This window comes from Pavona decussata, unplaced genomic scaffold (assembly GCF_977016875.1).
Source record: "Pavona decussata unplaced genomic scaffold, jaPavDecu1.1 SCAFFOLD_34, whole genome shotgun sequence".
NCBI lineage: Eukaryota > Metazoa > Cnidaria > Anthozoa > Scleractinia > Agariciidae > Pavona > Pavona decussata.
Window position 1 is genome coordinate 271912 of NW_028145457.1, and position 26425 is coordinate 298336.

The 26425-nt window shown below is 38.2% G+C and overlaps 2 protein-coding genes across 3 annotated transcripts; both read left to right on the forward strand.

The window, feature by feature from the left end:
• The first annotated feature begins 2098 nt into the window (after positions 1-2098).
• On the forward strand, positions 2099-3964 carry LOC146484293 (melanocyte-stimulating hormone receptor-like). Its single transcript, XM_085104814.1, has one exon. It carries the CDS (start codon positions 2716-2718, stop codon positions 3664-3666), a length of 951 nt encoding a protein of 316 aa, XP_084960940.1. The 5' UTR covers positions 2099-2715; the 3' UTR covers positions 3667-3964.
• A 3118-nt stretch (positions 3965-7082) lies between these two features.
• Positions 7083-24635, forward strand: LOC146484294 (cilia- and flagella-associated protein 52-like). 2 transcript variants are annotated; one of them, XM_085104868.1, is made up of 15 exons: positions 7083-7244; positions 7450-7852; positions 13544-13672; positions 13765-13864; positions 14456-14512; positions 15374-15546; positions 16444-16501; positions 16995-17116; positions 18069-18217; positions 18795-19013; positions 19914-19954; positions 21342-21388; positions 22638-22740; positions 22876-23010; positions 23859-24635. In XM_085104868.1, the coding sequence occupies exons 1-15, from the start codon at positions 7196-7198 to the stop codon at positions 24003-24005; spliced, it is 1932 nt and encodes a 643-aa protein (XP_084960994.1). In that variant the 5' UTR covers positions 7083-7195; the 3' UTR covers positions 24006-24635. The 2 variants fall into 2 exon arrangements, with proteins under 2 accessions (XP_084960994.1, XP_084960995.1); XM_085104869.1 differs by lacking the exons at positions 22638-22740; positions 22876-23010; positions 23859-24635 and adding an exon at positions 22240-22618 and having other exon boundaries at positions 21342-21431.
• Positions 24636-26425: the final 1790 nt, after the last annotated feature.

Sequence of the window (26425 nt, forward strand, 5' to 3'; positions counted from 1 at the left end):
TAGGAATCACTTAACACTATTAATTCTCTGCTCCATCATTTTTGCAATTTACTTAGACCTGACAAAGCACGGTTAATTAGTTAAGATGCAGATTGCCTGTGAAATCATCCATTTCATTCAGGTTCAATGCAATCTTGTACCCAGAGTCCTCAGGCTCTTTGGCCAGCGGGTGGACGCCAGGAGAGACTCTGGGGTACTGGAATTTTATTACCGCAGGATTTCTGTGGTAAAACAATGGAAGCCGTTACGGACCTTGCACAGAGCAGCCAATTAAAAAATTTAATTTTTTTCTTATTCTCCAGAGTCTGTCCTGGCGCCTACCCGATGACCAAAAAGCCTGAGGACTCTGGGTACGAGATTGGGTTCAATGCTGCCGTACACAAAGAGCCTTCGAACTCTTTTAGTCAGCGCAAGGTCAGCCTCATCCTGAGGACCAACCCCCCGGGGACTATCTTTGTCTCTGAATACTGGCAAGACCCTGGATACAAGTTAGTTTCAACCCCACGTGTTTGCGGCGTGAGTTAGGTACTGTTCAGTTAATCACTCACATGATCAATTTTAAAACTAAATTATTAGAGATTTATATTTCGAGCTGCCATACCATGTTCGCTCGATTTTTTTTCTTGCCTTTTTCTTATTAATATGGCCGTTTTTATTGCCAGGCTTGCCAGTGGGTAAGAATTTAAAAGTTATTGTACGTTTGCCTCCAGATCGCAGAAAGCACGCAGCTCCTTACTAGAATCTCTAATTTCGTTGGACCAAGCTAGGTCCACAGGGCGTACAGAGACTTGTCATATTCTTCTCATGGGGTCCAGTTTCTAAACTAAACTGACTCCGAACCATGGTTATTCGACCATTTCGTCCGTATGAATTTTACTATCTCTTCATTTATAACAGTACATGGATACTCAGGAGACAGATTCCATAAATGCAGATGATGCAATGAAAGAGAAAATGTTTTCACCAGATCAGATCGCTCTCGTTACCGTTCGGCATACCTCCAGTTTTCTTTCATTTGCTTTACCTAATGAAGAATTATACCACTCTAAGTGAATCATTTAAGCAGTGAAAGCACAGGAAAGGAAACCTCAAGCTTTAGATTTTCGTGAGTCCATGATAACGCGTAAGGCCTATGGCTGTTCATAATATAATAAGCTCATCTCGACTTGAATGAAACATGTAGACCACACAAAGCGTAGTGACAGTGGTGTCGACCAGTTTAGCCTTGGGTTTGGTTTGGAAAACTCAAAATCAAACACTATAATCAATTAAATTCATTTCGAATAACCGGTACACCGGTGGTCATTAAATTTGATCGCATCGTAGATGCGACGCCAAGTGATTTTTATGTATTATGGTTTGACATACACAATATAGAATAACAAAGACGGAAGACCAAAAATGCTGTAATGTTAATAATGCGAGCAAACTTGCTTTTTCTATTTAAAAAATAAAATATACCACAAGCGATTTAATTTCAACCTCTAATTGAGCGAGATAAACTGATGAACACGATATAACTCATTAGTCATTTACGCTATTTTTGTTTTTTTGAAAAAATCTTCCTAGCCTTTAAAGAAACGTTCTCTTTTTTTTATTTTACTTCTTAAATTTTATCGCAATTTAAGCTTTAAAATAATAGTGTTTTAAAATTTTTACTATCAGTTTGGGACGTGAATAGCGGTCATTCTATTTTATCACATTATATCAGCGTGATGTCCTAGAAGCAAATAAAGTAAAACCTGACATCTACATAAAAATTTTGACAGTATTGTTTCCGACTTTTAAACACGAATCATTTCTTGACGTCGTGTACACAAATAGAAATTTTCTTATGCGCAAACAATATGATTAGAACGGGAAAATAAAATAGAATGCAGTTATTACGACTTCCTTGAAAGGAAACACTTCTGTCATTCAAAAGATTTAACGTAAAATCCCTTTGTATAGCTGAATAGGATAGATGATTACCTACCGATTTCTTTATTCTCTGAGTATCGGCTGGAAATAGTTCTCTTATTCAATCATAATTTTTCAATTTTCATTTAAAGTTATAAGCTTCAAAACTTCGTGTTTATACTGGAGATAAACTGTCCTATAGTCACTGGGTTATGCTTTGTTCCAATTTTGTAGTTTATGGATGAAATTTTTGCGAGGAGTTTTCCATTTTGATGTTGTCCTCGAGTTGAAAATTAAATAAAAGTTTCCAAATTCTTATTTAGGTTAGCTAAGGACGGAGGCCAAGCCAGATTATATGAGCTTATATAAACATTTATTCATTTGTGGGGAAGATCTCGCTAAATACGTTTTCATTCAAAGCATAGGCAACTTTTCGGTTCTCACTATTACCATCATTTATTGCCTTCATGTGGTACATAAAGGACCTCCCATTTGAGTGTAACTAAAACAAAAATATGCGTTTGATTTTTGGTGTTTGATCATCTATTTTGTGAAATGAATCGGCACTTTTTATGCCGAGCGCTTCCGTTCACTCTATTTACTTAATTTATGGTAATTTTTATGTTTCGCCCTTAAGTAATCACAACCTAATTGAAAAGACATGTTTTAAACAGTTTACTGACGGAACTGCAATTTACGTAAATCCTCTATTTCAACGTTTTGCTGACTTGGGCATCATTCCTTGTGTCAAGATCTTCAGAAATCAGTTAAAAACGCATCTAAGGATCCTAAGAAACTATTATCAAGTTGTCCGCGATGGCGAACTGCTCTTTGAATCAAACGTCAGGTTGCCAGTCTTCAGCTTTCGTTTGCACGTACGATCCTAAATTACTGCTCCAAGTGCCGAAGAGTCTCTATTACACTTACATCGTATCAGCATCGTTCAACGCAGTATTCTCAATAACAGCGTTTGTTGGGAATGCTCTGGTGCTTACAGCTCTTGTAAGAACCCGTTCTCTGCACTCACCCTCCAAAGCCCTTCTTCGTAGCCTCGCATTATCCGATCTCTTTGTTGGTTTATTTGTCCAACCTATGTACATTGCCTACTGCTTGTCCGGCCTCTTGGAAAGCCACTGGGTTCGCTGTTTCTCCTGGAAAGTTTACCCTCTGTTAAGCGACTATTTTGTAGCGGTGTCTTTTCTAACTATGGTCGCAGTAAGCATCGATAGATACTTGGCTTTGCGTCTTCGAGCTCGCTATCGCCAAGTAGTGACAATAACCAAAGCAAACACTGTAGTTTTGTCAGTATGGATAACCAGTTTGATTTTTCCTATCGCCCGCCTCCTGGCAGGAAGACTCGCGCTTCTTCTCTCCTGTGTTATTTTTGCGCTGTTCATAGTAATCCCAACTTTTACGCACTTCAAAATCCATCGCATGTTACATCGGCACGGGATGCAAGTCTCAAACCAGTTTTATCTTCACCGGGAAGAAAGTTACCTTTCCATCACTCAGTACAAGAAATCAGTGAATGCAATGCGCTATGTCTATGTAGCGTTATTGCTGTGCTACATCCCAATAACTTGTGTAGCTCTGATGTACATAAATCCGAAACCGTCCTATATAAGCATTCTTCTCCCAGTGGGGAATTTTGCGTCGACGCTGCTGTTCTTCAACTCGTCACTGAATCCCGTTCTGTACTGTTGGCGGATCAGGCAAGTTCGCGCAGCTATGTGGAATGTTGTAAATAACTACATTTGCTGTTGCTGAATATTCATAGTCCAGAGAACCAAGACTTACCTTCTCGATTTAGTGTAGTCTCAAGGACAACAAATGAACATTACGTTATCAGTAAATGAATAAAAATTAAATGTACATATTAATGTAACACGAATAAGTTGACTTACAAAGGGTGCTTGTCATTTGTCAGCTTTGTTTTCGAGTCTAGATGGAACCATGTTTCGTTTCCTAGAGCTAGGAGCTGTTCTAACCTAAGTGGTCTTACTATCAAATTTCCGATTGAATTAAGTTGTCTGGTACTAAAGAAATAAATAAATGAAGAAGGTGCCCTTAAATGAGTGTGATTTTTTTGTTTTACTGTTTCTCTCTTGAACGTCAAATCGGCGTCAAACCTCCACTGGTGTAACTCCTTGTACACGACCCGGCTTAGTTGTGACCATTCCGATTCAAAGCTTTCGGCCTGCACCTTCCTATGGTGTTCTCTGTTTCTCGATCCCGGAGGGGGTACCCAGGTATTTTAAGGACGGGGAGGTACGAAGTTTCAGAGTAGACAAAGGGAATTTTTTGTGCAAAGGATGGACTCTTTTAGGATTACGTTCCGGGGCGTTACACTTGTCAGGGTCCAGTTTTCGCCTAACAAAACTTCTTTCGGGCCTTACAACTTGACCTAATTCGCACCTCCCTGTCCGCCGGCATTATTATATTACTATACCTGAGGCACCCCCTTGAGCTTTCCCCCTCCCCCTCCCCCTCCCCCGATAGGCACTCCTTACGGTCAGTTCATAGCACTTGTCTGTCGTTTCATATCGATGTAAGATTAAGCGTCGTAGTTTTTGAACTAATCAATTTTATCGAAGACACCTTTATTAGTATATACCATTTTCTTTTGTATACGGAAAATCATTAGGTAAGTTTAGGTGCATTAACGCGACAGGTTATGATTAAGTATTACTGCATACAGACGAATCATATCTCCGGCAAGCTTTAAAATATCACCTTATGCTTTTCTAATTAATAATTGTTGTTTTTGTTTTTGTTTTTAATATTGGGTAATAAAATTACCCTTTTGCCTTGCATTTGGTTTTATGTTTCAATTGTTTTTTAGTCTGGCCCCATATATTCCATTCGTGGTTTTGTATCCTATGGCTTATTATCAAAACATTTTTGTTTTTATTTTTTCATCTATGCTCTGTTTTGTTTTCCTTTGTTACCTTATCGCGAATTTTATCTAAGGGTTGTTTAAATGAAGGGAGGAAGATCCTAGAGGGCGGATCATCCTAGCACCATATGTTTTCTGTAGTCAGTTTACATGCAAAAATTTGTACTTTGTCCTAGCACTAGGATCTTCCTAGCTGAGAGATAGGAGGGTCCTAGCAGTCAGTTATTCTTACTTATTCTTCTTTTCCGACTTCTCCACTTGGTAACCCCTTCGGCCAAAATTTCTGCATGTAAACCAAACGAAAATTTTTTCCGCCTTCTTGAATCTTCCTAGAGCTAGGATCCTCCTCCCTCAATGTAAACAGCCCCTAAGATAAAAAAAAAAATTTGTTCCTTGGAAGTAGGACATGAATGGAATTGTAAAAATATCAGCGTTTATAATATGATAATCAATCAATAGCTACAAATATCTACTCCGGGTATAATAGGTTTTCTTCCAGCTTACTTTCATAGATTTTACAGAGCAAGGAAATATATACTGAAGAACGAATATGACCAAAAGTTAGCCGGCGACAAAGTCCGTGGTAACCAAGGCAACAGAAGACATATAAACATTTATGATTTTATTGTAAAAGTTAATTATGGATAATGCAAACAATTGTTGGAATTTCTTTAGACAAAAGGAAAACCCTTGTTAGCTCATGGTACACTAGAGCATTAACTAAAATAAATATATTGACTCTAATTAAGTACAAATGAGACAAATACATGCCAACTTTAAAAGGAGAAAAAATGAATTAGCCATTTGAACAAACTAGCACGTCTGAGAGTTATCCTGTGCAAAACAAAATAAAGGTGTTATTAATTTTTTTCTATTACAAAAGTTTTATTTTTTTTCAAACACCACTTTGGTCGTATGATCTACGCGTGCGCCACCTCAAGAAAATGATTGTCACAATAAACAGGGTAAATGGCTTTCTTGCCCTTAGATTCTAACTACGACAGTTTTAAAATTTTATACATCTGCAAATTGTGGTTTTGGCCGGGAGAGATTTATATTTAGCGATAGCAGAGTTGCTCAATTTCTCTGCTAATAAAATATGAGATAAAGATGTAGTCGTTAATGTCTGCGGTCCTTTTGGGAGACCGCTCTGTTATACAATACAATACAATATTTATTTTGCCACATACAACAATTACAGATGGAAAAAAAATGATTAAAATTGACGAAAGAAAATAAATGGCGAGAAAACCTGAAAGAAACCACGAGGCTTATAAAGTCAGGCTTCCTCACTTTTAAAAAATAGCTATCTTATATTAGAATTACAATATGGACTTATGATAATTAACTTTGACCGCGCACACGTACACACACACACACGCACACACATATTAAGTAAGTTAGTTGAGAAATACAGCCTTACAGAAGTTAATACCTAGAGAAAAGAAAATCTTTAAGCTTTCTTTTAAAAGAAGCGGAGCAGGGAGAACTAGTTATGTCAGAATTTAGCGAATTATAAAAGTTTGGACCTTGAAAGTAAATTGAAAACTTCCTCGTGTTCGTTCTGCACAGTGGCAAGCGGAAGGACTGAGCATTCCTAGTATTATAAATATGGATTTCACTATACAGCAAAAAAAAGTTATTGAATTTGGAAGGGAGTGTAGAGTTCTTGAATGAAAACATAAAAGTACCTAATTGAAACGAATGGATATCGTGAAATTTTAAGAGTTTAAGTTCCTTAAAAATAGGGCCAGTATGGGCAATGTATGTAGAATTGCTTACTATTCTTAACGCACGTTTCTGTAAGGTTACAATTCTCTGAAGGTTTGACTTATAGGTACCAGCCCAAGCTAAATTGCAATAATATAAATATGGAAGGATCATAGAATTGTATAAAGTACGAAGGGAGTGCCTGTTGGCCTGTTAGAGAAGATTAGAACCTTTCTCCGACTTTTGTTTACCTAATTTCACTGATCCAAATCTGCAAAAGACCCAACCTTGTTTTCAACGTTTGTTGCGGGGGTCTTGCTAGTAAAAAAAAAAAAGGGGGCGTTGAAAAAATATTGTGTTTAATTAAAAAAATAAAAATAAAAAATAAATGAAATAAAAAAAGAGATAGAAAGAAAGAAAGAAAGAAAGAAAGAAAGAAAAAAGACAGAAAGAAAGAAAGAAAGAAAGAAAGAAAGAAAGAAAGAAAGAAAGAAAACAAAGAAGTAACGGGACACTAAAAAAATGAAAATACCGCGGTATGTAAAGTCAGCGGAATATTTACCTGGACATGCGTCGTTTCCATTGGCAACGCGCGGGACGATAAAACTAAAAGCAGAAAAATACGAGAGGAAGACTGAGAGTTTTGGTTGTACTGTTTTTTTGTTATTGTACCGTTTGAAAGCAGTCGCCATGGGTGAAATAAAACCTCTCGAGCTTCATGCGATCATTGGGTTTGCAGGTAACGTGAAATCACTGTTATTTAGCATATTTTTGTGTCCTTTTGCCTTCGCTCGCATGCTTGCAAAATAGTTTCAGTCTCAAAAAACTTTGTACAGAATCTTCCTTTGTAAAAAGAATCGCTCTTGAGCTTATGTTTAATTACGTTAATCTTACTTTATGATTTGGAAAATTTGTTACATCTATGAGCGCAAACGTCTTTTCAGGGGAAGTTCCAGGTGGCTTGTTAGTCAACAGCGACAGAGAACACCTTATTTATCCATTGGGCAACACAATTGTTGTTGAAGAAATCAAAGAAGACAAAAGTGCTGGAGCTAAAGGAGGGACGAAGAAAAGTAGAAGCTCACCAGAAGATTCCAAACTGCGACAGAGACTTCTATCAGGACACAAAGGCGCTGTTTCTTGTTTGGCGGTCTCCAAGAGTGGAAAATATCTTGCATCTGGTGAGAGGACCCACATGGGGTTTCAAGCTGATGTAATTGTCTGGGATTTTGAACAGGGTTCCATACTGCATACTCTGGTCCCACTTCACAAAGTTAAAGTTGAAGCACTGGCTTTCTCTCCAAATGACAAATATTTGGTGTCTCTTGGAGGTCAGGATGATCGAGCGTAAGTATGAAAACATTTACTACAAAACATTTCTTAGATGGCTGTGATTCCAGTTTTATAGTCTAAACCTTGGCCAATGGAATTACATTTTGATGCAACTAGGAAACTTGCATTGACATGAAATTCTTTTGGACCAGAACTTGTACATGCTTGCAATCATTTACAGAGACTTGCAAATCACTTTTAACAAGCTCAAAATATTTATATTTTGAGTGAGGTTTAAGGAGAGTGGTAACTAACAAGGGATCGCTTACCATTTACATGGAAAACCTGGAAATTCCAGTTGGAAAATCAAATGGTATGCATCATTCCATTTGGAGTACTTCTGAAATTATGGGTTTCTGGTCAAAGTAATGCATTTTTGTTACTCCTTTTGGGATTTACAGCTGATGTTCATACATTTTGCATGTTATCCATCTTCTGTTACGACAAGCTAAATCACAATTTTTGTATTTATGCTGAAAATTTCTATCTGGGTGGTTTGCGTAAATGGTAAGCACCCAAGAAGACCCAAGAAGTGTTTAAATCACCACTGTATATCAACCCAAATTTATGAGAAGGTGGCCAATACTATGAAAACTTGAACTCTATTGGACTGAAACGACACTGAATCATGCAAAAAAGAGAGAAGAAAGGAGAAAGAAGAGAGGGGAAAAAAAGACCACACAACCTTTTTTTTATATTGGCAACTTTGAATGGCAAATTACTATTCACATCGTACTCTCCAAGAGGCGTGAGTTAATGATGGTGCATCCTTTTGTTACTGCACGTATGTTCTGCACATCTTGGGATGGCACAAGAAATGAGTGCTGCCTACAAATATAGGGATGTTTTTGCCCAGTTTATGACTGTGCTGGAAAAGGACATCTTACCTAGCATTTTTGGTTTCCAAAAAGAAATTTGGGGGTAACCATGCATTAACATACATACATACATAATTTATTGTTACCTCCCCAATGGGGCCCTTCAGGAACAATTATTTAAATACTTAAGTTACTAATAACTACACAATCAAAATTAATCAAATTTAAGAAAACAATTACAACATTATCTAAACTTTATAATCGAGAAAAATACTAAAAATAAATGAAGTTCAGGAAGTATTTACAAAATTGTCTGAAAGCTTATTCTTTAAGGTACGCTTAAAAACTTGAACCGAACGGCTTGATTTTAAAAGGGGGTCTAAATTGTTCCAAAGTCTAACAGTTCTGTAACAAAATGTTCTTTGACCTGAGGCTGTTTTAAAAAGAGGTACATTAAGTTTTTGGCTACTCCTAGTTGTACACTTGGTAACTTGCTCGCGGGTAATGAATTGTGACGTCAGATATTTGGGGGCGTGTCCGGAAATGCACTTAAAAGCCATGGTAGCTTGGCGGTAGTATAGTTCGTCCTTAACGGGTAACCAAGACAAATTTTTTAAGTAGGGAGTTACATGATCGTACTTTCTCGCGCCACTGACGATTCGACAAGCGAAGTTCTCCACAGCCTGCAATTTCTGTATATTTTTCTCTGTGGTATTTGCCCAGACGTTCGAGCAGTAGTACAACTTACTGAAAACTAAGGCGTTTATCACGGTTAACAAAGACGTTCTGTCAAGACAGTGTTTGACACGATTAATTTGCGCAAGGCGTGCAATAAATTCCAATACTGTGGTCTTAATATGATCATCAAATGTTAAGTTCGAATCCAAAATCACGCCGAGATCTTTGGCTGATTGAACAGGGAAGATGTCTTTCCCAACAAAGACAAACGAAACTCATGGAGCTTCGAAGTCATCTGTTGGCTCCCAAAAACAATTAATTGCGTCTTGTCTGGATTTAGTAATAGCCGATTTCTGAAGCACCAGTTGCGCACCCTGAGGAGGTCTTTGTTGATCTCCTCAACAATCCGTTGGGTGTCTTGTGAATGAAAAGAAACAAACAATTTTGTATCGTCTACATAGCATTCAGTAGAGCAATTCCGTGGAGCTTCTGGTAGATCATTAACGTATATACTAAATAATAAGGGGCCCAGGATGCTGCCCCGAGGTACTCCATATTCAATCGGTATTGGATTGGAAACAGTGGAGTGAATTCGTACAACTTGATATCTATTTGTGAGATAGCTGTTAAACCATTGTAGCACACTAGTTGAGGCGCCAACGTCTTGTAGTTTTCGTAACAGTATTTGGTGGTCGACACTATCAAACGCTTTGCTCATATCTAGGAGAACACAGGCAGTTAATTTCTTATGATCTATTCCTTTAAGAAATGCATCAATCGTGCGAAGTAATGATGTTTCAGTAGAGTGCCATTTTTTGCTTCCGTTTTGTTTTGTCGTCAGCCTCTTCTTCGTTGTTAAATAGGTGACAAACTGATTATAAGCGACTCTCTCACAGACCGTTGACAACACTGGTAGTAGCGAAATTGGTCTATTATTGTTAGGAAGTTCATGATTGCCTTGTTTGGGAATAGGTGTGATTTCGGCTGTTTTCCAGATCCCTGGGAATGTTGAAGATGAAAGAGAAGCAATGATGATTGATGTAACAAAAGGGATTATAATCGGCAGGCAGTCTTTGATGACTCGAGTTGGCACTTTATCAATCCCAGGAGCCTTATTAAGAGGCATTATATTTATAATGTCCTCGACTTGTTTACATTCAACAGAATGAAATGTAAATTGCTCAGATGTCGGAAAACTTCTAGGAGTAAAGATGCTGTTATTCAAGTCGAAGTTGTTCTCTTCAGCCAAAGATTCTATTTTGGAATTGGTTGATTTTTTAGAGATAGTTGAGATTTAATTTGGAAAAAAAAGGCCATACATTGCTTTGTGTTTTACAGGTTTTAAAAAATATTGTTGCTTAATTTTCTCTAAAAAATGCATGGCTACCCCCTGGGTTTTAATAGCCCTTGCTAAGATCTGCTTTTCCCACATAGTCCTAAACTGTGCAAAAATAGCTCTGTATTAGGAGGTACTGGTGTTTTCAAAAATTCAGGTACATGTAGATGTACAATCAGCAGAAACCAAAGGTTGTGGATATGTGACCTTGATACATGTAAAATACAATATAATTTTCTTAGGTACTCCAAAGAGCCCTTTTCCATTTTATTGCATTGGTCAATAACATTCAAACCTTGCCTTCAATAATAACCAAAAAGACAGTTTCGTATTAGCTAATGTCTTGGCTTGGAGGCTTGAATTTGAATAATTTTGTCATGACTTTTCCTTTAACTGAAGCAATGTTTTGGGTTAAACAATGCCCAAGGCTGCTGCCTTAAAGGAAAACTTCAGGGAGCCCTTTGGGCTACCAAAATTGAAAGTTAGGAGCCCAAGCTAGATTGTTGGGAGCCAGAATTAACTTCAGGACCTAATGTCATGCAAGGAGGCAGGCAGCAGCCTTGATGCTGTGTTAATTTTTGTTTTTCTTAAAACAGACAACACCAAACAATACAAGACAGCTAATAATACTAATAATGATTATTAGTACTATTATTATAAGGATAGTAAGTTCTCCAATATTGCAATTGCCCGTTCCGAAGTTCATAGAGGGACTGGGACCTAGTTTACACATTGCTCAAATTGCGTCATAGGAAGAACTAAACCTTATCCCTAGAAAGATCACATATAAATTAGTAAGTTCAAGAAGTTAGGTTATGTTTCATTGCGTAGTAACCGGGCTGTGACCTGTCAAAGGTTGCCCAAATTCCATACAAATGTCCTAGTCTGAGATGGCATACAGTCTCTACAGTCTCTATAGTCTTTCAGATATTTTTCAAATATCTGAAAGCCGTCTACATGGTTGCAATATAATCACGGAACCGTAAACTTGGTAAAGTGCCAGTTTTAATGTGATCTTTCTTGTGATGGAGTCCAATAATTTCTGATCAAATGAAACTTTAAAATCTGGTCCCCAGTCTCCATTTGAACCCCAGAATGTGCAAATGATGTATCGTGGTTGTTTGTAAAGTAATTGATTACAAAAAGCCACACTTCAATTTCTGTCACAAAATTTAGTGGATTGCAGAAATTTAGCAAGTCTCAAGGTACTATAATACAAAAGAGTTTCTGTTCTGCAGTACCTGAGTAGTGTAACATGTACAGTACCGCTTGAAACTATTGGACCATTTGCACGCGGTAAAACCTCGTCTTTGCCGAACGTGATTGCCGCAACTTCACCGCGGTGGAACGAAAACCGCAACCATGGCAAAGACGAAAGCAACTGAAAGCTGCGGTGAATTAGACGCAGAAATGCCTCGGTAAAAATACAAAAATGACTAATTACTATTGTCAGGGTATTGTCAAACATTATCTCACCTTTCATCCTAAAGAAGCCCTCAAACAAAAGAATTTGTAAAGACTCACCGAATCGGAAACCGAACGACCGATAACAATTCGTTTGGCAGACTGACGAAAGTTTCTTTTTCTGCATTTGGAACATGTTCAGTTTTTGTCACGCTACAGTCAATAATCACAGAGCAAAAGACATAGTTTCAGTTTAATTCTTGCTGTTTACGCCACACAGTCAAGAAAGATATTCTATTCGTTTGATAAACCTCCTGATAACCCTTCCTCCTGATGTAAAGTGCGCAACAAAGTAGATAAGAATATAATATAACACTTCAATCGAAATAGCGACGTTGAATTCAAAATATGCAATCGGATTTCAGTAGGGACGCGGAGAAAAACAAAGTGAAAATCCCTCCAAATATATTGCCAATGTAATCCGGATTCGAAAAACTAAAACTTCGTGATAGATTTGATTTGGTATCAAGTGTGAGCGATAAGATCAATTCACTTGGAACAAAGACAAATGTGGAAAATTACCGCAATGCTTAACGTATTTCTATTAATATTTACTTTGGATAAAATGAAAATGGCAACTTTAGCAAAAGTGAAAAGCCCCTTCCGATGTTTTAAAACATTGAGAGAAGCCTTCGTTTGGACGTAGAAAGGACCGTGCCATGATGAAAACACCGGGAAGATTTCAGTCACGTGCTAGGCAACCAAATTCCTTCACGTGTATCAAGTTTCATTCAGTAGCAACACAACGCGAAAAAAAAGTTATAATAAGTTAATTTACGGCGGTCCTTGGAAGGAAACCTGGATCACGCTCGCAGTTTGTCATTCAGCCACAACGGGAGTGGTAGTGCCTTTTCACTTATGCCCAACTAGTCCCATTGTAATTCCTTTACGTGGCTTTGCATATCGAAAGGAATTGTGCGAGTGAAGTTTAATGAATTGTTTTGCGCATTAAGCAAATAACTTTTGGCATAATTCGAAATATTACATTTACCAATTCAATTCATGAGTTCGCTCACAAAACGCTTTGATTATTATTACCCTTGAGAGGGAATGCGCTTCCGTGAAATTTATCACACCTAAAACCTGACAGTTCGCTTATTGTCCTTGAAGAACATGAAAACAAAGCAAACAATGGCCTATTCAAACCCAACCGCATCCTGCCCTTCACCGCGGCTTAAGTCAACCACAAAAAGCCTAGGCTAAACCAGGGTTTTCGTTGCGGTTAGACGGGGTTTTGACGAGGTGAAACTGCAGATCAAAACCGCGATTCGACCGAGGCAAAATCGCGGCAAATGGTTTAATAGTTTCAGGCAGTACTGTAATACATAATTCACTAAACAAAATAATGTAGTTGTGTCATTAGCTGGACCTCTTCATAATACTTCATAGAAGATTTGTTTTTGTACGCAGCATTGTGGTATGGGATGTAAAAACAGGCCAACCTATTTGTGGAAGCCCAGCGGGAGCCCCGAGTGCTGGAACCACCTTTGCAGTGGCCTATGCTAACTTGAGTGATGAGATGTTTGTCACCGGTGGAGAGTAAGTACAACTTATAGGAGATTTGTCATATAATTTATAAATACATATCTCATTTGATATCATATCAATTTAAATGTGATGTTGTTTTGTAGCAAAACCTTGAGAGTGTGGGATCTGGATTTAGAAAATCGCAAGATACGTCCTCAAGAAGTTAGTATGGGGCAGTTAAAACGTACAGTCAAGTGCATCCAGGTAAGTTCTTGACAGTTCATTTTAAAGTAAACCTTTTCAGCTAATGTCTGAATAATATGACTCTGTTAACTTGGTAATAGTTTACCAAGAACTTGATGATTATAGTGATTATGATGCGCCACATACTGATGAGTAATCTGTTTGCAAGCAATTTCATTTGTGTTATTTTTAGCATGCAAAGGGGAGCGTGAGTTTGTAGCATCACTTCAAATACGACTTCTACAAAGTGCACAGAGACAATTGAAACGGCAAAGTACACTGTCTTTATGGCTCTGTCTTTATGTGCCGTCTATTAAAGAGTAATTTTCTCGTGCTTTGTCGCTTTGTTTCACCCGCTGCTGTGCCATTTGCATTGGTTTTCCTGTGGTGCCGTGCACGGATGGACGGACGGACAGTGATATCATAACCAAAACCCAAATTTTTCACATCAATAGGTTAGCATATTTTCTTACCCATGGTGCTCCACGGTCATGCCTTCGGCGTGCAGAGCTCCGCTATAAAATAAGCGTATGAGGGGCACACTTTGGAAATATTAAAGTTGTGGTATCAAATTAATATGTGTATTAATTTATATCTCATTGTACTTTGCAGATGAGCAACGATGACTCTCACTTTTATTGTGGAACTACTACTGGAGACATTCTTGAGGTATGGGACGTTTTAAGAAGAATGCAATATTTTTATTTCAAATGACTTAAGGTATGTTTTATTGACCCTATTCCGGAATAGGAATACATACAATGATGACAAGAAATTCCTCATTAGAGGTTTATGGAGTTACTGGGAGTACAATATTGCTCTTTAAATTATCTTGTGTCAGTGAAAGTGCACAGAAATGAGAAATCTAACCGTTATTCTTATTCCAGAATGCATTCAATCCATCCCCAAAACCACACATTTTGAAGGAATTCTAGAATCAGTTCTTCAAACTAAACTGATCCATCTGGAATTTAAAAAAAAAAACCTAAGAGATACTTTAATCTTATTTTCTTGTTGGCAGGTCTGAAAATCATTTAGATCTCTTCTGCTCTGAGCTGACTATTTTTCTGTATCTCTATTTTTGACCTTGCATGCTATTTTTTCTCAATTTGTTTATTGATCGTTTCCTGTTTATTCATTTCAACTGTAATTGTATCAACCCTCTCACAGTCTTCAAACTTTATATGGTAACAACTCTGTAATGAGGAAGCTTCCTCACCACCAATCAATACCCTAGTCTGGTGAATTCTAGTAAGATTCTGAATCCTGTAGGGCCTTCACCAGACTTGGTAACATGAATTATAACTGTTGTTTACAGATTACCATGAAAAGTACAGATTGCAAGCCTCTCTATACTTCCTACTTAACAATTATATGAAAATGTAAAATGAACAGTACAAGAGGAAAGTACTGGTCACTGTGGGATTTCCTCCACAGATTTGATACAGTTAAGTCCAAATTACATAACCTAAGTACTGACTTAACATTTATTGTGCTGAGTGAAAGCCTAATAATTACTTGGATTTTTAGATCAATGTCAGGAATTACCTGATGACTCATTACGGACCCAAAGAGGGTGAAAGGTTCAGCTGTGGAGTGCTTGCTGTGCGTATTCTCAGGACTGGTGATGTGCTGGTTGGTGCTGGAGATGGGACAGTTGCCATCATCAAAAGAGTGAAAGGAGATAATTACAAGAAATCTCCGTACGTTGAAACACTTTCAATTAGAGTATTTTATAGGCTTGATTTCGGCCAATTTCTTGGTGAAGTATGCTCATTTCCCCCAGCCATTGGCTGGTAATTTAGCCCAGGGATGTTAGAATAAGTGCCCTGAGTTGTTGGAAGAGGTTAATTTTGTACAATACAGAATTGGAAGAGCAACATTGGGCTGCTGACAGGCATTTACAACCCACCAATGTGACTTCCAGTATTGATTCTCGGAATAGTATACCTGCCAACTCTCATGCATTATGCGTGAGTCTCATGCCTGCGGACTAAAGACATCGATCTCACGCATCAAGGACAATTTCTCACGCCTGACTAACAAATCTGGAAGAGTTGTTCTTTAACACATGATTAATAACAAAAATTCAATTCAATTTCCCTACTTTGTGGCCTAACTGTATCACAACACGCTAAAATTTGTTTGAATTGGAAGTGCTCAAAGCTCATTGGAACATCTTCAGACCAAAGTTTGGAAGTCTTCGGAAAATCTTCGGAACTCTTCAGATGTAGCTGGGGCGTTTTCGGAAATCCCTGTCATGACGAGACAAAAATCTCACACATTTGACTCAGAAAAAGTTGGCAGGTATAGAATAGGCATCATGCATGTATGGGTTCAGTAAATGTCTTTGGTTCTGACCTTGTTTTAAGGGATTTCTCCAAGATGTCTTGATTTTCTTCCCTACACAAAACAAACAGCATAATACAAATATGTCACACTGTGGGCTACAATTTGTCACAGGGACGACTCCCTCAGGAAGTGTTTTTAAAATTTCTTTGGGTATTGAATCTCTGTGCTTATTTCCTTCAAAATGGTCATGAAGGTTTACAGGGATTCTGTTTCTTATTGTAATCTTTTTTTATATGTGTTAAAATTAGTGCTGTCAAATTGGATAGTGGAGTGACATCAATAGCACTGCGGGGACAAGGACATCAGGTGTGTACAGTGTGTTCATTACAGCAATGGTACCATGTGACGACAACTTAGTCATAGACTACTTTAAGTCTTAGTTCTTATTCATGTATGTCAGTAATTTAATTATTGTACATTTGATTACAGTTAGGACAACTGAACACTGTGTGCAATTAATAAAGCAAAACGTAATATTTTTGTAGTGGGAACAAGATGGCTTAAAACTTATCATTATACTATTGAGTGTGACTAAAGATCAGTTGTTACAGAATCAGAAAGATAAAACACCCAAACAACCATTTATGAAATAAGATTTAATAAAGATTTACAGTAGATAGGAGAAAAGCTAAAAGGCAGTCATTATTGCTGTGCCTCAGGCTGTGGTTGAAATTTGACACTGTTCAATAACTGCTGAAAGACTTTCAGTGATCTTTGCTTCATAATCCTTTTTTGTTTTTGTAAGCTGTTTTTATTTCACATTGTCTGACTGTTAAATTATGTTACTGCTGCTTTGTAGTTCTTTGTGGGAACCAAAAACTCTCAGATGTATCTCTTTAATTACACCGCCTTTGAAGACAGCATGTATGTCAGGATTAAGACATGCCATTACTCACCAGTAAATGATGTCATATTTCCTTAGTAAGTATATTCAGCAACTTGTCACTGAGCTTATTCATCAGGGCCAGGTTGTTCGAAAGCCTATTAACGCTAACCTATTATTAAAAGTTAATTGATGTTTTCATCCCGCTTGCCAAAAATGGTTTTAAAGGCTAATTTCAAGCTTAAGGTAAAGAAAGTCTATGCCAAAACTGAGGATTAAGAATCTTTTGGAAGAAATTCTTCATTGCTTAGTAATTAAACTTCAAATGATCAAAGTTCACGCTAATCCAGGATTAGCTTACTCAGGCTTTGAACAATTGGGCCCAAAAGGGTGCTAATTTAAGTTATAAACTCAGGGAATCTATTATTGGGGACACAAGGATATTGTTTTTTTAAAAAAATTGTTAACAAATATATAACAATTATATATAATTCTTAACAGAAGTTCAGGCTTCAGGAGTTTTCATCGTTTATTGCCTACATTGCTCTTCAATCAAACGAATTGAGCGCTCTACGAAACACATTCTACCCAGAATACAAGTATTAACAATTATATATATTTGTGCAAATAATGTTCAATAAGTTTTTCTTCCATGTCAGCGAGATACATTGTAGCAATACTGTCTCAACTCACAACATAATTTTCAGTTTTGAAATGAGTTGCAAAGACAGTGTCATGAAAATTTGTTTCTCTGTGGAACACTGACATCTCAACTTATTGTTTTAATCTGCATTTCGTATTCATAGTTTTTACTTAGACACGACCGCATCAGCTATGCTGTAATTTTATTGTGTTTAAATAAACGTTTTTATTATTATTATTATTATTATTATTATTATTATTGCATAATGCAAGGTTTTCCTTAATGACTAGTTTTCATAAGATCTGCGGCTTCTGCATGTTGACATTCGCTGATTTCAATGTGTCTGTTTTCAGCAAGTTTTCCTAGTTCTGTCGTGTTGACATTTGTGATTTGTTGTCTGATTTCAGTGAGTGTTCAGACCTGTTTCTTACTTGTGGTAAGAGTGAAATTCGTGTGTGGTCCACTACAACAAACCAGGAGGTTGTGCGGATCACTGTGCCTAATATGACGTGCAATGCTATTGCTATCATGCGATGTGGCACTTGCATCATCAGTGGTAAGCAACCTATGGCCAAATGTGCTGTAATCATCTTCATGTATGTGGTCTGATTTGTATCAGGGGAGAGCAGGCCCTTGAGTTGAAGCGAGGCTGGAGTTAGCTTTATATTGGTACAAATGTCACTGCTTTTCATATGCTGAGTAATTTTTATTTACATATGAAAAGCAGTTTTACCAACTCAGTCGAGAAAATCATATATTCCTTCACATTCCTTAAGTTGGCAAAAAGAAAAATGAAGAATTGAAAGGAAAACGAGAATGATGTATTATCCAGTAAGTGACACAGGCAAAAAAAAAATTCGGAAAAAAATCTGACTGCTCCTATCAGGAGTCGAACCTAAGACCTTCCGATTACTAGTTCGGATGCTCTACCACTGAGCGACAGGAGACTCGTGGGAGCTAAGGTCATTAAACTAGGTTCATGGGACAAAAATCCTGCATACTGCTAGGGAATTGTTATGAACTTATTGACGAAGTTGGAGGGATGGACGGGAAACTATTATTTGGCATGACGTCATGGCATACAGAGCGAAAAGACGATTTGACTTTGTATTATGTGTTTTCTGTCTGATTAGGTTGGGATGACGGCAAAATACGTGCGTTCACACCAGAAACTGGCAAGCTGTTGTATGAAATAGACAACGCCCATCAGATAGGTGTAACAGCAGTCGCTACCACTAATGACTCCCAAGACAGGCAGATCATTAGTGGGGGAGGAGAGGGTGAAGTTCGAGTCTGGGCGGTTGGGGATCGCCGATGGAAACTAAAAGGAGCTATGAAAGAAAAACACAAAGGTGAGCAAAAAGAACAACGTGCCCACCCCTCCCCCACCAAAAACATAAAGTGTCAGACGTCAGCATCCTTTCGATTGTAAGCCCTCCTGATCATAAGCCCATGAACTGTTCGGGTTGTTTTTTTTTTTTGTTTTTTTTTTGCCGAGCTGTTTCAGGCTTCCAGCTTATTGGTTCAAGCGGTTACTATTTTCAAGCCCAACCTACTGGATCGCCAAAATCCCTCCAATTATAAGCTTGCTAAAAAAAAAAACAAGACCTCCCCGAGCAACGAATCTTTACCCAGGGCTTACTTTTGTTTTGAGTGAAAGCAAATTTGCGTCAAAGTACTGGTGGTCTAACGAACAAGAAGAATGAAGTTATTTACCTTTCTATTAGCGATTATTTTAGCTACTACAATACTTGTAAAGAAAGCCTGAAGAAAATTGAGGCTCTTGTGGAACTCAAACCCGGGATTTTGCGATAGCATGCAACACTCTTTTCAGTTGAGCTGTCAATGAGCTAAATAGGAGCTACGGAATACTATAAGCGAAAGTGGATTTGAAAAAAAAATTATACATGACCTGCGGACGAAACATTTTATGAGTAAAATATCGTCAAGACCTTACGATACCGCGAGCAGTGGACTTACCAACTGAGCGTCTGTGCGCTAAATAATAGTCTACTCGTGAATCTCCTGGATAGCGCGACAGCCTGGGACATACGTATTTCTTATGTTCTTATAAAAGTGATTATATACAGAGTATGCGACAACTTTAGGTGACAAGTCTGTTTCGGGTGCGTTTTCGGTCCTTAACGGGTGCATGGAAGATGTTGGCCATAAAAAAAAAAAAGAAAAAAAAAAAAACATTACACTTGTGCACGCGGCCTTTGCTAATGACTGCATGTTCAAAATATTTTCAGGTGCGGTTACTTGCTTAAAAGTTCGCAAAAACGACAAAGAGGTAAGCATGATTTACTAACCCGAGTTCTTTCTTGCACAGTAACGGTCAGTAACAGTAATCGCATTTTTTTTAATTGGTCAACAAATGTTAAACGGTGCCACTGGCTTTTGTAAAGGACGGTGCCTACTATTGTTACTGCGTATACGTTCTGCTCATCTCGAGATACTCGGGTTTCCTACGGGTGGTGCCTACTAATACAGGGATAATTTTGCGTGGTTTAAAACTATGCGGAGAAAGCAGAACTTAGCAAGTGCTTTTGGTATCTCAAAAGAAAATTGGGGGTAGCCATACATTTTTCAGAGATAATTAAGCTTCAATTTAGGAAAAAATCCCATACATTGCTTTATATTTTGGCGCTTTTTAGAGATATTATTGCTTAATTATCTCTGAAAAATGCGTGGTTACCCCCATTTTTCTTTTTGATTCCAATAGCCCTTGCTAAGATCTGCTTTTCTCGCATAGTCATAAACTGCGCAGAAATACTTCGGTATTAGTAGGCACCGTCCTTAAGCGTTACCTCTAATGTATTCGGGTATTGTTTCAAGTGAAACTCTGCCTCCTGGACCTGGCATTTTTTCATGATTTGACAGTCCAGGGGCCAGTTGTTCAAAGCCCGCTTAAGCTAATCCTGGGTTAACGTGAACTTTGATGCGAGTTTAATTGACAATCAATAAAGATTCTTCCAAAAGATTTTTATCCTTTTTGACTTAGACTTTTCTTTACCATTAGCTTAAAATTAGCTCTTGAAAACATTTAAAATAAGCGAGATGAAAACCTCGGTTAGTTTTTAATTGGGGATTAACGTTAATCGGCTTTCTAACAACCGGGCTCTGGTTTGCTAAATTGTGAGGAAAATAAAAACAAAAACGTTAAAAAACTGACTTAATAGTAACGTCATCAACACTGACTTTATCCGTATTAAATTACCTTAGGCAAATTCAAGAGTCACGAGGAATGTGGCACTCTTTCCTTTAGTTGTCACAGCACGAATTTGTCAGAAGGAAAGAAGTATATACGGTTACAGTACCTAAATTAACTTGTATGCCTTAGCGGGTCGTCCGCCCCACTTTTGAATACTGTACAACCCCCGAAAGGATCATTTCGGGGTCAATTTGGGATCAGATCGGGGTTGGGGATCATTTCAGGGACTGTACAGTACTCCTATTGAGTATATCTACTGATCCGTAATAATCAGTTTCATAACATGCATTGCGTACAAACGCTTCAAGTAAACGCCAGTATCCCAAACAAATCTTAAGGTGTTCATGTTAATTTGTGCCTCGTAGACCCGGTAATTATCGAAAAAATACAGAATTACAGTGTAAAGGAAATGTGCTTTGTCATATATGACTCACATTGAAATCATCGTTGTTGTTTTTTTTTTTAGTGTGTATCAGCAAGCAAAGACGGGACATGCATTGTGTGGGACTTAGAGTCAGTATATTTATTATTACATCTATCGGTGACTAATAATAACGTATTGACTATAAGCATTACATGTAAAATACCAAAGGTGGCGCCAATATTCACTATTTAGCTAAGGGCTGGATACTTCAAAAGACGCGCGCAATATTGCAGCAAGTATCTGAGCCTGTGGGTCATTAGTGTATCCCAGATCGGTCGTCAACGAAACCGTTTCGTGCGTACAGTGGATTTAACATAGTGCCGAGGGACTAGGGGATTTGGGTCGTTATATCGAGTTTCTGCTCCATACATTTTAAAATTCCTGGCTGGAGAATATCGTTCGTTATACTGAGGACTTCGTTGTATAGAGGCTCGTTAAATCGAGGTTCCACTGTAGTTTTGGCCAACTGTCCTCTTAACAGGGGCACCCAATGACAATTTTCTCTCAGATCCTTTGAAACGCTATATATATATGTATTGTAGGCTATCTGGAGTGCCTTTAAAGCTCTGTAGGTTCATTTTAGGCCGCGCTAAGTCTATAATATTTTTATCTGTTCGGTCATTCTAGGGCAACTTGAGTCTTTTCGAAATTACTAGGGCATCTTTGTCCATTTCCCGAAAAACGTAGGTCTTATTTCCTTTCCGAAAATCTTAGCTGACTTTTTTCGGTACTGGAAACGACATTTTTATCAATCCGAAAACAGTAGGCCTTAAATTTCCATATCACGAACGTACGAGGTGAAAATTCCCTCTAGAAAATTGTAGGGGATCAAGGGCCTTCCGAACAGATAATTTACCGAAACGATCCGTTGGGTGCTCCTTTCTCAACTGGTCAAGATTCAGTGTCGAATAAGGCGAAGGCAGGCGAGTGGATCAAATAGATAGGTGTTAGAGGTTAACTTGACCTTCCCAGAGCAAAGTCAGAGGCCTTCTCTCAAAGTAAGTTTTAGTTTTTCAGAAGTTCGTCAACATACCTATGATACCGAATCAATGTGCACTTATACAATCCCAAAACCGTGTAAAAGTACGGTCTCGTATCCCTCAGAAATCGCACAGCCCGATCCCTTTTCCCTCAAAATCTACTGCTGGCACTGTGGTTTGCGATCCTAGGCATACAGCTGTTTCGACAAAGGTTACCTTCGTCAGAATAGCTGTTTGCTTCTGATTCCACCCCCTTGATCTCTGATCCTACGTAGCTCGTTGTGACCCTGTGAACTACCAGCTGTGTGAAATGAAATATCAGAAGCGTAAATTGACCTTCAGTGTTTGATTGTTGCAGGAACATGGTACGTTACACAATCGTGTTTGCCAACACCATGTTCAAAGCGATCTGTTACAATCCCGCTGAATCACAGATCATTACCGCGGGCACAGACCGAAAGGTAAGTCCTGGTCACTCATACAAAGGTGCCATGAAAATGAAATTTTCGTTTGTTTATGAAACTACTTAGCGAGGGTAGCATTTCTTAAAGGTTGTTTTGAGGAACCTATGTGAGCTATGTGTGTGTTGTCAACAGATCATGTACTGGGAAACGTATGATGGAAGTCAGATCAGAGAACTGGAAGGCTCACAGCAGGGCTCTATAGACGGCATGGATATATCAACTGACGGCTCACAGTTTGTTACTGGAGGAGACGACAAAGAGGTTTTGGTAAGTCAAACGTGCATTCTGTTGCCGGTCAGCTCTTTACAATCGTCATATTTATATGTGTCCCGGCTAGCAATTGAATTACAGCTTCGGTTGAGGCCGTAACACTGCGCTAAATTTTACACCTGTCTTCAACTAGGAGCCAAAAGTTATCAGAATTTATGCGATATACTATTTCGATGCTATTCCAACAAGGGATATGTGAAAAATCTTCAATAGATAATAACTAGGAAACGTCTAAAACTTCAATATTCTTCCCTCTTGGTGTTGTTTAATGAACAAAGTACGTAGCCGTTAAACTATCAGGAGGGATTCCCAGTAGATGGCAGCTCTTTAATATTTACTCTTAGCATCTTGCTGTAATCGATATCTATTCAGTTATCCTATACAGAGAATATGATGATGAAACTATTTGCTTATTCAGGACACTGTGCTTAATACTTTCATTAGCATTTAAGTTTAAAATTAATTAAAAGATGCTGCAAGGTCCTTGAAAATTTATTGCAGCTGAATATGTACATGAAGATTTATGACTCGCTTGTGGAGCGTCGATCTTCTCTTAATCAAATCATCGTTTTGGTGGCATTCTTGTATAGAGTCGCTTAAACTTCCTATGAATTTCTACTTCCTGCGAAGAATAAGATCTACCTACAACAATAATCTGCAACGGTAATATACACTGCAGTCAATCTACTACAATTTATTGCAACCTTTGTCTCTAATAACAAGAAGTGTTAGTTTGATGGTCAAGCTATTGATGAACGCCTTACAGTGGAACAACAGACATGAAACACACACCTGAAGTGTGCCTATTTATCTCTGATAGTAGCTTTGCTTCTTTTTGTCCTTAGGTATGGAAATATAACGACGGATTGGTGACACATGTCGGAAAAGGACATGGAGGGGGAATCACAAGAGTGAAAATCTGTCCAAACTGCAAGTGGATTATCTCCATAGGAACAGATGGAAGCATTCTTAGATGGAAATACCCCCAGTGAAGACCCCCCCCCCCCCCCCAGCACATGTTATCGTATAACTCATTTTTTGTGGCAGAAAAGCCATTTGCTTGTTTGTTTTGAGAGCTTGTGAATCGAAAACAACCTCAAACATTTGCAACGCTCGGTTAAACAGCAACCAAAGATTTCGATTTATCATGTACAGTCAGAGTTTCTGTAAGTAATTTTAAATAACGTTTTTGTAATCATTATCCTTGTTGTGGGTTTTACTTCTATCAGTAAATTGGAAGTTTTTTCTCTCCCTTTTTCTCCCTTTCTCTCCCTTTCTTTTCTAATGTTTGTAAAGCGATGAATTTAAGGTAAAACTCAGTCCACAAAATCTTAGTTTGTGAATAGTCAGTATGTTTCGCCATGAAATGTAACTGACAAAATGTTAGTTTTGAAAACCTTTTTTTGTTCGAAAGACAGGGCGCTATTGCTTTTACGTCTTGACAAAAGTGTACTATGAAAAGTTAGGGTTGAATTTTCACTCAGTTTCAACTTTCTTTCGGATGAAATGAAGTAGTTTGTATTTTACGTCCAATTGGCGTTTGCCGTTGTAAGAAAAAACCCTTTCCACGTAGATATAATCATGTATGGTGTTAAGGTCATTAAATACTGGCAAGAAATTGTTACGTTGCTTGCTTCTATCCTCTCCCATTCGCTTCCATCTTCTCCCAGCGTTAATATCTGAGAAAAACAGAGGCCGTTCTTACCGAAACTCTAAGGGTCAGTTATTTAAACAGAGTCTAACTTAGGCCCCGGCTTAAGACAATCAGTTGACCTCCAAATCTGTGTATAAGTGGTTTATTTGAAGTGGATAAATAGTTTTCTAGTCTCGGATGCAAGCCTTCTTGTCACCGTCACCAGCAGACAATGTTTAGATATGATTGTTGGCAAAATTGAAAATGAGTTAGAACGTGGTTTTGTTGAACAACGGCTAGACTGTCTTTTTAATAACTGCCCCTAAGAGTCGAGGTGCTCCGTTTTCTTCCAGCTTACACCTATACAGGTTGAGTGCTAGGTTATTATCCCAGTTCTTTCTTACATCACAGTTCTCACTAGTACTCGTGACTAATAAGTCTAATGTATTGGTAAAACTCGTTTGCCAAGTCCTTGTACTGTTTTCTCCCCGGCCTTTACAGTCTAGGCCATTTCAGAATTGCTGTGAACCTCATTATGAAGGCGAGGCTAAGTGCAAAAAATTAGTTTTGTTTGCATATGAATGAAAACTAATTTTCATTATGAAAACTTTGCACTTAGCCTCGCTTTCATAATGAGGTTCACAGCAAACTATTCATTTCGGACCAGAAACGGATAGAACGCAACAAAATACAGAGGCCAAAGAATCGAACGAAAAGCTAGTCACGTAAAATAAAATAGGTTTCCTCGTTGAGTAGATGGCATTATAAGCTTTCTAACTGGTTATTATTTGCTGAAATGAAGGCCAATAAGCTAAAGTAACTCTGCCCAGAATAATAAGTTTAGGGTGAAGCATGGCAAATTCCAGACGGCGAGGACCATATGTGCAAGCCCGAGACTGTCTCTCAAAAGAACCAGGGCTCCCACCAAAAAAATAATTGAAACTGCGAGATCCTTCAAATTGGACTGAATTTTTGGAACAGTTACTTTTTCATTGTTCGAGCGCAAGCTACTCGCCATTAGTAACAAGAAACTCGCGTCGCTAAGCACCGTGTAAATGTAGATTATTTATTGTTTTGCGTTGTCGTCCCAGTTGCAATAGCGAGATTTCGAATCGCGTTTACGCCTGATCTCAAGATTCGGGTAATAACTTTGGACCATTGATCTTTCGCGGGTGGTGAAAAACAAGTTCGATAGAAAACAAGGGTGCATTCTTTTGGGGCTATTCTAGCCATTCTTATTCCGGTTTAGGAATAACAGAATACACGGAATTTCAATTTCGAAAAGAACGCCCCTAAAATTTGGAAACGGAATACCCACGGGGGAGGTGACCTGTAGCAACAGCTACACAAAAACGCACTCTCCACTCATGCTAAACTCGGCTCTGGCCTTTTGCCTTCGCAACAATACTGAAAACGAACGCTCGCTAAGTAAGAACCTTGAATTAACTATACCACGAATTGTGAAACTCTGATTCTCGACAGTTTGATTACAGATCTCAAAAGTTGTGCAGCCATGGGAAAAGAGGGCATACATCTAAGTTTCTCAGAAGGGTTCCCAAGTGATTTTCGGCATGCTTACATCGCGTGTGCTTGTCACAAAATTCTAAAACCGCGACCATGTCAAATCGAAAAATAAAAAAACAGAGTTTGACATTGGATTTAAAATCGCTCTTAGTCGAAGGATCGCTTGTGTGAAATATCCAGGAAACGCATACCGGTTCAATGTTAGTAGGACGGTTATTGGAGGTAAACGTGCTACTTAAAAATAGCACAAACGAA